Source organism: Leucopleurus acutus, assembly GCF_964270905.1.
Source record: "Leucopleurus acutus genome assembly, chromosome: 16".
Lineage (NCBI taxonomy): Eukaryota > Metazoa > Chordata > Mammalia > Artiodactyla > Delphinidae > Leucopleurus > Leucopleurus acutus.
The window spans coordinates 52,337,113-52,350,051 of record NC_139158.1 but is presented as its reverse complement, the minus strand read 5'-3'; the positions used below and the strand labels follow the sequence as shown (position 1 = coordinate 52,350,051).

General features: G+C 35.9%; 1 protein-coding gene across 3 annotated transcripts in view; it reads left to right on the top strand.

Moving 5' to 3' along the window:
• The window catches only part of PLCB1 (phospholipase C beta 1), a 690,893-nt gene that overhangs the window by 491,827 nt on the left and 186,127 nt on the right, over positions 1-12,939 (top strand). For all 3 annotated transcript variants that reach the window (XM_082857476.1, XM_082857477.1, XM_082857478.1), the window contains 4 exons: positions 394-473; positions 2,261-2,314; positions 3,419-3,494; positions 11,607-11,707. In XM_082857476.1, the coding sequence (XP_082713602.1) occupies positions 394-473; positions 2,261-2,314; positions 3,419-3,494; positions 11,607-11,707 (311 nt within the window). The remainder of the gene's footprint in view (positions 1-393; positions 474-2,260; positions 2,315-3,418; positions 3,495-11,606; positions 11,708-12,939) is intronic.

Genomic DNA, 12,939 nt, shown 5'->3' with positions numbered 1-12,939 from the left:
AGCTGCTTTGACTTGAGTAGTAAAATAGGAAGATCTTATTTGCAGGTGTGTTGAAAAGATAATTATTTTAAACTCTTTATCTGTTTATAATGCAAGGAAAGGAATAACATATACTTGCTTATTAAAGGCAACATACCAGGTCTCTATCTGTAGGGATTTTAAAAAGCAGATAAAATTTGTTTATGGGTAAAGAATATTTCCTTAGGAAAGGAGTAATCGCTCAGGGATTTGAATTTAATTATGTCATTTTTACAGGATAAAAACAGGAAAAAAACCCAAAACCCTTAGGCATACAAATTGAGCTAATTTGTCTTCCTAGTAGCCTAGCTAAAAACATGTGTCTAATGACTGTACAGTAGTTAAGCTAATGCAAGTGTGATTTACATTTTTCAGGAATGGACAAATGAAGTTTTCAGTCTGGCAACGAACCTGCTGGCCCAAAACATGTCTAGGGATGCATTTCTGGAAAAAGCGTAAGTAGCTCTAATTTTATTGCTAAGGGTGCTGCTTCATTTGAATCAGTTTCCTTTCTCCTTCGTGAGTCTTTTGTTTATGCTGCACTGGCTTCTCACATTGATAAACATAAATTTCCCTCTGGCACTTGTTAGAGAACTGATACGTCCACCGTTTCAAACTGGAAGACTTCCAAGAAAGATCGTTCTTTCCTCTGAGCCACACATCAGGGTTACGCTGAGCTCGCCTGAACGTCAATGCCTTTGACACACAGTAAGGGATACTTCTAAATCCTGGCAGCTGTGCTCAGTACCAAAAATTATTCATCTCAGGGAGTCTTCAGCACTATATCTGCCTGTGTTGTATCAATTATTAATCTGAGGAAGAGAATGAACAACATATGGGACTCAATTCTCTCGAGTCTAAGATCTCTGATAGATGCTACTTAAATCAACAGGCTGATGTCCTGACTCCTGTCCTTATAGACAATCACAGCAAATGTTAGTAAGAAAAGAGAAAGAAGATGTAGAGGAAAGAGCAGAATGAAAAGGAAAAGGAAAGAAAGCAAATCAGGATTACCCAGTGGCTCTCAAATTACAGTCTTTCTGAAATTTATTTGACCAAGGAAAATAATGATTTCTGCCAGATGAGCAGCTAGGAAAGCTGGTTGTGTTCAGTTTGGAAACAGTGAGTATCCAGGATTTTGGGAAGGCTTGAAATGAAAACCACAAGTGGAAACATTACTAGGTGGTCCTCTATTTTATTTAATAACTTTCTTCCCTCTTCTTCTGTAAGGCATACCCATCATTCCAGACCAAAGACTCCAGACCACATTTCTTTCATATTATTCTAAGAAATCCTTTTACTGTTAGTCAGTACTCACAGGTCTTCACTTAAATGCTCTTTCATGTCATCATCTCATCTCCTTACTTTGTCACCTTCAAGACCTTTCCTATGTGCTTCCCCCTTCCCTCTTCGTTTATTCCTCATTTTTTAAAAATTGTCTTTGATCTTACCATTCTTCATCTAACAGACATTTCTGGAACATCTGTTGTGCCACACAATGTTGGTGGAAGGTGACACAGAGAGAGATAAGATGTTTTACCTGAAACATAGCATGTTATAGCTCGTAAAACATCTAGCTGGCTAATAATATCTATTGCAAATGTCCATTTCAAATAGGCATCTCCCTATGAATAGCTGCTATGGACATTCTAGAAAATGCCTTTTGATGAACACACTGTAAGCATTTCTGTTGCATCTACACCTAGGTATAGGATTGTTGTGTCATAGCATGAGCAGCTGGTGGTCCCAGTTTACACACCCATCAGCAGAGTTTGTAAGCTCTCCTGCCCCTTCTCTCTATCCACATGTCCAGAAGCAGTGGAAGAGAAAAATGTAGTTGTATATTCACACAATAGAATACCATACAGCAACGAGAGTGAAAGATCTACAATGAAAAGCAAAAATATGGATGGATCTCAAAAGCATAATATTGAGTGAAAGAAGCCAGACACAAAAGAACGTGATTCCATTATGTAAAGGGCAAAAATAATCTGAGTTGTTTAAAGTCAGGATAGTGGTTCCCACTTTTGGGATAAGCCCTGGAAGGGGGCATGACGGGCTTCTGGGATGCTACTAAGGTGATAATATTCTTTTTCTTGATCTGGGTGCTGATTGCAGAAACTTGGACGATTGGTGAAAATTCAGCGAACTGTACATATGCAGGAGCCCTTTTCTGTGCATTTTATTCTTCAATAAAAAGCTTTAAAAAAAACTAAACACTTGTTTTCTGCTTCTCCAACAGCTATACTAAACTTAAGCTGCAAGTCACTCCAGAAGGACGCATTCCTCTCAAAAAGTAAGCTTCATGAGCATTTCCCATTATTCATTTTTTTTTTTCCCTCAAAGATGTGAATCCGTGCCATGGCTCTGTTTTGGTCCAAGTAGGAGCATGGAAATGTGTGGTAACCCTGTCCTCCCACACACTCCATATGCACATCAGTGCAGCTGGTTTTCTCATAGAGATTTCCTGGGCCTCCCCGCTTCCTGTGGCATCATTCTCAAGAAACACCAAAGCAGGAAGGGGGTGGAGGGGATGGGGGACCCTTGCTGTTAAACCTAAAAGACCATCTGAGACTCAGATCTATTCTAGGAATGGAAACTGGGCGACAACAATGCCTCTTTCTTCCAAGATGACACTAGCCTTGAAGCAGGGGTTGCAAACTCAAATGTCAACAGAAGCCAGGCAGGGAACATGCATGATGAAGCAGGCCAGGAACAGGAAGGAAAACTGAAGAGTGAAACCCCGTCTCAAGGAGACAAGGGCAACTCAACTCCACCATATTCCCTGTGGGACTGGTGGGCTCTGGACGCTAGATTTTCTAATGTTTCAATAGAACCCATAAATCCAAATTGTTATATTAAATTGTTCAGTACTTAAGTTATATATTTTAAACCCAAATTACTGACCAACAAAAGCACATCTCTAGACCATGTTCAGTCAAAAGCCTTTAACCTTTGACTTACTAGCTACCAGTGGGCTTCTGCTCATAAAAAAGTTACATTATTAATAATAATACTATTAATTAATTGTTTATTATTAATAATATTAGCAACATACACCTTTAGAGCAGTGAGTAGCAACAAGGAGACAGAGTTGTCAAGGATGTTGATTTTAATGCTTAATACGATACCAGAGGCTATTTAGTGCAATGTTTTTTAACTGGGTCATCGCCATTGTCTCAAAATATTGATTTTATTTTAGGCACTTTGATTTTAAAAAGCACACACATAGAACTTCCAGAACACGTATGCTGATGCTAGAACAATCAGTATCTTTTAATTCTCTAAAGATGAATTATAAGGAGGTTTGATTGAATGGAATGTTTCAGCTGGCGTCATCTACAAGTGTGATCCAAATGCCTTTTAAGCATCTCTCACGTGGTGTGCTTTCACTTCACAGCATATACCGCTTGTTCTCAGCAGACCGGAAGCGAGTTGAAACTGCTTTAGAGGCTTGTAGTCTTCCATCTTCAAGGGTGAGCGTGTTGCCTTCCTAAAACTAGCACTGCTAAATAGCCCTGAATAATCATACTAAAATATATCTTGCCCCAATATTATCCAAACATTTTTAAAACTAAGAAGTCCATAGGACTTATTTGTTAATATGTACAATATACGGGGTCACTATATTAGTTTTTTTCACTCCCATAACTCCAACATTTTCAATAAGAAAGACCCTTTCCAAGTTAAAAAAAAAAAAAAACCAATTAATACGAAAAAAGTACTGGTCAAAAAATATTAACGTTACTAAGAATTTAAGCTTCTTATTAGTTATAAATCCTTTCTTGATGTCCGTTGATATATTAGCTAATGATTATAGATTATGATTAGTAGTATTTTAAAATATTAATTTCATCTTATCCCCCTTTTTAAATGTCTAGGGCTAATATTTTTAAGTTAATAAGCAATTAGAATGGTAGTACATTTTATAAATAAATATATTTATGCACATTGCAGGGTGGTTCTCAAAAGGCTTTTGCAAAGGAGTACAGGATCAAAACAGTTTGAAAATTCCCTACTTTGCTCCTATGGTAGTCAAGTAGATGAGAGGATAAGCTTGTAAGATGCTTTTTTTTTTTTTTCTCCCAATACATTTGAGGCACTTAATATACGTTGACCACTTAAAATAAAGTAATTCGCCTTCATTTCAATGCATTTCTACATACCTGGCTCTAATTATCGTTGTTTCTGGGATAGCTGGGTCTGTTGCATAAAACCTTTCCTTGTGCTATATGCAGAACACTCCTTTCTATTATGAATTATTTTTATCCCAGTATCTAAGCAACAAGTAAGCAAGAATAACACTTATACCCAAAGAAGAACCTTTGAGTCTCTTGCAACATGCTGGCAGTGTTGAAGTTGCACTGAATGAAGTTGAGAAGCCATTCTTAAATGTATGGTTAAGTTATGAAAAGTATTGAGAGCTGTTGCATCAGTTACATCAGCCAATTCTTGTGAATATTTTTCAGAAAAATGAAGTTTATTAACGACTTTGGTCGGTTACAGAAAAGAAAAAAAAAGTCACTCTCCGCTATCAGTTTCTTGCTATCTGTGGAAAAAGCTGCTGATGCTGCAAACACTGGGCAGAGCTGTGGAAAGGCTCCCAAACATTTAACCTGCACTTTAATAAAGCAAAAGAAAATGATCAAACTTGTTTATTATTGCTCTTTCATTTGATGCTTTAGAGCAGGAAGGATATAACTGTTAAGGTCTTGTCCTTGACTCAACAAATATTTTTTTTTATTTGACTTATTTTTTTCTTTTTTTTAATTGAAATACAGTTGACTCACAATGTGTTAATTTCTGTTGTACAGCAAAGTGATTCAGTTATATATATATATGTATATATATATGTGTATATATATATACATTCTTTTTCATATTTTTTTCATTATGATTTATCACAGGATATTGAATATAGTTCCCTGTGCTATACAGTAGGACCTTGTTGCTTATTTATCCTATATATAATATTATAGTTTGCATCTGCTAATTCCAAACTCCCAGTCCATCCCTCCCCCACCACCTTTCCCCTTTCGTAACCATAAGTTTGTTTTCTAGGTCTCTGAGTCTGTTTCTGTTTCATATATAAGTTCATTTGTGTCATATTTTAGATTCCACATATAAGTGATATCATATGGTATTTGTTTTTCTATTTCTGACTTACTTCACTTAGTATGATAATCTTAAGTCCATCCATGTTGCTGCAAATGGCATTGTTTTGTTCTTTTTTATGGCTGAGTAGTATTCCATTATGTATATATGTACCACATCTTCTTTATCCGTTCAGACTTGACAGATATCGCTTGAGCTCTTACTATGTGCCCTCCATCACTGAGAATATGGTAGTGAGCAAAATGAAGTTCCAGTCCCAGGATTCAAGGACCATATACTCTCTGGAGGTGCTAGTCAAACACTTTGACTGATGTGTGTAAATTGGGGGGGGAATGCCATGAAGAAAAGGAATGGAGCACTGCCACTGAAAATAAGGGAAGTTCATTCCAGAAAAAGAAAACAATGTGTGCAAAACCCTGAGGCTGGAAAAAATTTACTGGTTTGAGTAACTGAAAAAAGACCACTGCATTTAAGCATGAAAAGAAAGTGTGAGACATGAATTTAGAAAGACATGCAAAGAATTTTTTTCCTCTGCAGTTGCTCCTGAATTGACCTTTACTGGATAACATCTTGTGAAAAAAAAAAATCAAAAATGTTAACTTATTACTATAAAACTAGCTAAGGGAAAGAAGGAATAGAAAAATGAAGCTGAATAGAAAATCAAATCCATCAATCAATTCTCTGTAAATTGCAATTTTCTAAACAATTGGATTCTGACAATTCAGTCGACAAATGCAGATTGAGTTTTTACAATCCACTATGTCTATTATAGGTTCACACTTTCAATCCAATGTCAACTGGAGACATTTTTAAAGGAAAATGAGTTTCAAATAACAGGAGTTATGTTTAAATTGAAAAAAATATTTATCTTTAGTAAATTAAATGTTATGACAATTTTCTGAAAACAGATTGGAGACTTTTTAAAAATATAATCAACTTCCATCATAAAGTTTTGAAAGCTCATTATTCACAGTAAAGTATACTTTAGTTGGAGGACTCGTAGAATTACAATGCTGTAAAAAGATCTAAAAAACAAAGTCAGTTTCAGAGCTAGGAAATGAATGCTTCCTTGAACTGACTATATTTTAAATCCTTGTTGTAAGTTCATATCTACAGAACAGTGGCCCTAGAAAATATCCACTAATTAGCAAAGATATACTGACAAGAGGTGTTTTAAACACTCCACAGAAGAAAAGGTTACGTAAATGGTAGACGGTAGTACATATCTGGGAGCCTTATATAGCCAGTGGTTGTTCAAACTAGATTTAATTGTGTTCTGTAAATAGACACATTACCAGAAATACTGTGGATATCCTGTTGAGATTTTTTAAACATTATCTTTGTGCACATTGTTAGGGATAATTAATGCACTTGAACTTGTATCCTGACCAACATGATCCATTGAAATAGCACATTCCTTAAAGGGTACTCCTTTAGAGATTTCAAATGCTTCCTAAAGTTACCTTAATTGTTAAAAAGTAGTACTGTATCTAGAAAGAGAGACAAAGTAATTACTGTCTTCTTTAATAATCCAAACGTATTTTCCAGTGAGAGGTTTGAAGACTTTTCCATATTCAGAAAACTACTACTTTACTCACAAACTTTCTGAGAACAGAAAATAGTGTGTTTGCACCAAATTCCCTTTGATTTAAGGCTTTATTAACTTGAAAAAAAAGCTCACTGACATTTGGAATCATATTATAGTCTTGGCATAGCACTGATCTTTTAATGAAGAAGATAAGAATAAATCCATATTTTTTTATAAAATAAAGCTTACTATAGTTATCAACATACATGTAATACCAAAGAAAACAGTGATTATTCTGGATTTAAAGAATTCCATAAATTTTACTAAAGAATGCTATGAACAAAATTTACAAAAGAACTTCTCCCAGGATAACTGTAATAGGTTGCCTTTCTCCTATGCCTTATACCCAGAATGTAAATTAGAAATTATAGTTATTCATTCAGCTGTGATTCTTAAAATCACTAATATCACAATTCCATTTTAGAACCACATTATGTATTCAGTTCATTATCAGTAGTTTACTTGTAATTATTTAATGTACTCTCTGGCTGTCTCAACTTTTGATTTATAACTTTAGGACAAAAATACTGAAAATAGATTGAAATCCTGAATTTACCGGAAAATAATTCATTGATTTGTGAAGATAAAATCTGTATGTGGACTCCTTATTCATTAAAGTCCACTGAATTAAATTAATATGTTTTTGAATAACATTTCTGAATGTTAAGTACCTGTTCATTATAGAATTGTGTTTTAAATCTACAAATGTATAAAGAAGAAAATACAAACAGTATCCAAAAACTGATATGTAATTTAGTTTTCTGGATTGCAGTGTGAGTTGAGGAATCAAGCGACCTTACTTCAAAACATAGCAACCGCCCCCCCCCCCATTTGATGCCTTAGACAAGTTTTGTAAGCTCCCATCTCTTCAGTGTATGTATCTGGAAAAGCGGTCCCTAACCATGCCAACCTCATAGAGTTGACATGGGATTAAATGAAAACATTCAAGTAAAGCTCATAGAACTATATGCTTGACATACAGTAAGTGCTCAATAAATATTAATTCCTATTATCCTCTGAGTATTTTTACATATGCATATATATATATATGAGTTTTTTCTCTTTTTTTATTTTCAATTTGGCATGTGGATATGTCATAACCTGGTCTTTGGAATCTGGAAATGTAAATGCCACCAGTACTATCTCAAGTTTTTTGTTTAATCTTTTCTCTTTTGAGATTCTTTGTATACAAGCATGGAATTGAAGCAACTACGTTTTTAAAGTATGGAAATTCTTTGTAGTTTCTGGAATAAATGGGCCTGATTCTGACTGTATTGGTCTTCTTAGTTCTCCCTCAAAAAGTTTGGATAACAATGGCAACAAATAATCACTGACCATCTGTTTTGTATTGGAGCCATGATGTGGTGAACCAAGTCCTGGACTACGAGACAGAAGACCTAAGGTCTTGTCCCATACCCAGGTTCACCCAACAGACATTGATTAGGTGCATATTATATGCCGGGCATCATTCTTGGGACACAAAGGAATTAAATAAGAGATAGTCACTTTGCTCTAAAACACGCAGTCTAGTAGATCATCAGAAATATAAAAAATAAAGGAAAAATTGTGTGATGGATCCTCTAAGGAAGGTATATAAAGGTGGATTATGGACACAAAAAGAGAATGTGTCATCTCTACCTGGTTTGGTAAGGAAGGGTTCACAGAAGAGTATTTGAACTTTGGGTACAATCTTAAGGGTATTGGACTTTAAGTTTCCTCCTGCTTAAACAGGACAATGAATCTATTCTATCCACTTCACCAAATCATGAGGTCCAGGAAAAGAAAATAGGTGAATGACCTTTGTGAATTTCAGCCTTATTTAAAATATACAGAATTGGTAATTGCCTGTAGCTTTTCCCTAAGTATCTCCCCCATACTCTTTCACTTGAGTTTTCAGTGGTGCACATTTTAACTTTTTTCTCCAAAATATATTTTCTCCCATTTTCACCCACTGACCCTAAAGGGTATCTTCATCAGTCAAGTTGGGCAAGAGAAAAATGAAGCTGTATTGAAATGCTGTCCATTTTCTATGTGCTAACATCCAACTAGTAATAAAAATAATACTGTATTTATCCAGCTTATTTCATCAATGTGTCCTCTCTAATAGGAAGTTCTAATTCATAGCTGGTAAGTAAACATGGTTAGAGTTTTAGTAAAGCATATTGCTCTATGAAATTATGTTCAACTAAAGCAAATGGCTTTAGTTGAATCTGATGTTCTGTGGGAAGCATACTTGCTGTCAACTTCCACTTTTGTCATAAATTACACTCATTCATTTAGTAAATATTTATTGTGGACCTGCTATATGTTACAGATTGAGCAGTTAACAAGCAACACACAAGTCCTAGCTTGTGTTGATCTGCAGGTTAGCAAGTAATACAGAGAACTGTACAACTGGGAGTACAAAACAGTTAAATAAGTACTGAAATATGAGATAAGTGTGGTGTGATGGTAGCACAGAATGGAAGACAAAACCTGGTCTCAGAGGAAGAGATTTTAAGCTAAGACAAGAAGGGAGAAAAAAAAGAAGTCAGTAAGAAAAGGAAAACAATGATTGATATCCTTAGACAAAATCTGTTTATTTGTATGCTGAGGGGAGGGGGAGGTAGAGTGAGCTCTAAATAGTAACTAAACAGTAAGGAGACTGGGAGAACAAATTTGGAGTTCATCAAATCCAATAAAGTCTGATGCTTGAGTTGGCCGACAGAGCCACTGAGTATTTCCTTGAGATTTGTTTTAAAATCTCTCTTCCCTGTATCTCTCAGCCAAAGAGTAGGAGAGAGGCTCATTTCTGGCTATTTAAAAAACTACTTAAAAGAGACATGGGAGTCTAACTCCGAGAGAGGGTGGCACTAAAAAATGTGTGCATTGTCCAGCCAAAAGGTTTTCTTTCATTTTGTATCAATAAATTAAATGGAATTTTGGAAACCTGTTTATAGGTTATACTTGTCCCCATCTTTTGAGTGGCAAAACACCATGAAACAATTTATGGGAATTTCCCATTGTTCTAGGAATTGGCCACTTGTGCTCATGATTTCAGAGTTGGTGTCCAGGTAACTGAACTTAATGGTGTAATGCATCTTGCTATATATAAATGACACGTGTTGTTTGGTTGTCTCAAAATGCTGTTTTGCAAAATGGATTTTTTTTTCTGCCCTATAAATTGATTTAGTAAAGAAAATATTATTTTATTCATTCATTTCTCAAATATGGGACTCCTGCTGTTTGCCAAGTGGTGAGCTAAGTTTTCTTATCTGTTAGCAAGCAGTGTAGTCTCAGACCATAATTCAGACAATAATTTTTAGATATTTCTGTAAAGGTACATTTCCAAAAATAAGAATACGGTAAAAGGAAGGGTGTTTTCTTTGGTTTAAGGACTTGAAAATAATCATATAAACACATACCTGAAAAAGGAAAAACGACATGAAGAATGTCCTTCCTGTTAACAAAGGCTTGAATACATGCTTCCGGTTTCCATGGCAGCCCGACTAAACAGAAAAATAAGTCATAGAAGTCACTTTTTATATCAATGACTTGCTTTCCAAACAATAGGAAACAAGAGGAACCAGTGAGAAATAATGACCGATGTCCTACTTATGAAAAGTGTTTTGCAACTTATCAGATTACTTAAACCAGAAAGAACGTTGTTTGAAAAAAAGACACAAAATTGGGATTTTATCTTTTCATTTTGAAAATGTCTTTCTACAGGTTCTTTACTTTAAAAAAAATACATTCATTCAAAAGTCTGCTAAACATCACGTAAACAATGTGAATGTGCTTCGTGCCACTGATTTGTACACTTAAAAATGGTGAAATGCTATATTTATTTTCTGTATATTTTATCACAATTAAAAATGAGATTAAAATCACCAAAAACAGCAACCTAAAAAAAAAAAATCTGCTGAACAGACCCTGTTTTCACTAGATCTAACCTTATTTATTTATTTATTTTTAACATCTTTATTGGGGTATAATTGCTTTACAATGGTGTGTTAGTTTCTGCTTTATAACAAAGTGAATCAGTTATACATATACGTATGTTCCCATATCTCTTCCCTCTTGTGTCTCCCTCCCTCCCACCCTCCCTATCCCACCCCTCCAGGCGGTCACAAAGCACCGAGCCGATATCCCTGTGCCATGCGGCTGCTTCCCACTAGCTATCTACCTTACGTTTGGTAGTGTATATATGTCCATGCCTCTCTCTCGCCCTGTCACAGCTCACCCTTCCCCCTCCCCATATCCTCAAGTCCGTTCTCCAGTAGGTCTGTGTCTTTATTCCTGTCTTACCCCTAGGTTCTTCATGACATTATTTTTGTTCTTAAATTCCATATATATGTGTTAGCATACGGTATTTGTCTTTCTCTTTCTGACTTACTTCACTCTGTATGACAGACTCTAGGTCTATCCACCTCATTACAAATAGCTCAATTTCTTTTCTTTTTATGGCTGAGTAATATTCCAACCTAAGTGCCCATCGTCAGATGAATGGATAAAGAAGATGTGACACATATATACAATGGAATATTACTCAGCCATAACCTTATTTATTGAATGTACTTCAGACATTGCCTTAACATCCCTTTAGAAGGAGAAAACTCTTAAGCTTAAAATATAATGAAAAAACAGAAAATAAGGCTTTTGATACCTCAAACCAGTGTTCAAGTGAACTCCACCACTGGCCTCATAGATGTTTTCTGAATGTTCACCCTGGCCTCCTATTGATCTTATGGAAAAACCTGGAGCGAACTTTTTGGCCAACCCAATAAAAGAAAGAAAAGAGGAAGGAAGGAGGGAGGGAGGGAAGAGAGAGAGAGAGACAAAACTGGGAGGATGAAAGATAACAAAGAAAAAGACCATTTACTGACCCTCTTGTTTTATTCCCCAGAATGATTTGATACCTCAAGAAGATTTCACTCCAGAAGTGTACAGAGTTTTCCTGAACAACCTTTGTCCTCGACCTGAAATTGATAACATCTTTTCCGAATTGTAAGGGAACACATTTTAACTCGTTTTGTTCTGCCTTGGCGATGATACTCAGGGTGCTAGCTAGGGCAGGATTTTGATCAGTAGAGGGAGATGGCAGAACCTGTTTGTACACGATAAACAATAGCAGTGATTCTGTGTAATTTGATGGAGACAATCACGCATTCCTACCCCTGAGGTTCAACCACTTTTTTTTAATTAATTAATTTATTTGTTTTTATTTTTGCCTGCATTGGGTCTTCATTGTTGTGCACAGGCTTTCTCTAGTTGCAGCGAGCAGGGGCTACTCTTCGTTGAGGTGCGTGGGCTTCTCATTGCGGTGGCTTCTCTTGTTGCAGAGCAAGGGCTCTAGGTGTGCGGGCTTCAGTAGCTGTGGCACGCAGCCTCAGTAGTTGTGGTTTGTGGGCTCTAGAGGGCAGGCTCAGTATTTGTAGCACACGGGCTTAGTTGTTCCACGGCATGTGGGATTGAACCCGTGTCCCCTGCATTGGCAGGCTGATTCTTAACCACTGCGCTACCAGGGAAGCCCTCAACCACCACTTTTAATGAGTGGAGTTGGCTATGATTTGTTGCAGGGTGTCTGGGTTTTAGAATCCTCAGGGGGCTCTGTGTAGTTTGAAGATTATGGCTAGAACAGAGAAACATCTAGGCTTACTTTGTGGAGATAGACTGTTGTAGAAAGAATGCTGACCTGGGAACCTGTCATATTACCTCTTTGCATCACATTAATGAAATGAGAAGTTTGGATTACTAAGAACCTTAGTAGCTGAAAGTTATTTGCTTTTATGTTAGAAATCATATAGGCATTACGTTTTAAAAAATGAATAAAAAAAAAAGAAAAACGCATCAAAACACCAAGGCAAATATGGGGAAGTAGCAATTTATCAATACCTTTCTTGATATACTGAAATCTATGTGGTGACAGATCAATCCAAAACTGACAGACTAAATAAAGATTTCTTTGTATGAAAAACAAGCAAACAGCACTGCTGAGAATGATATCAGATGTACTCACTTTGTCATGTTCATTGCCATCGACTATTGATTGAACATCTGCAATATCTGTACTATTGAACTTGTCTTTGGGTTGTCAACTGGATTGAAATGGGAAGTTTGAATCACACTATATTGCAGAGTTATAGACTCTTGCTGAAGCATAAATTTAATGAAAAGAAAAATGTGCCCAAACATATTGGATATTTTTAATAATGAGAAATAAATACATCTTTAGATGA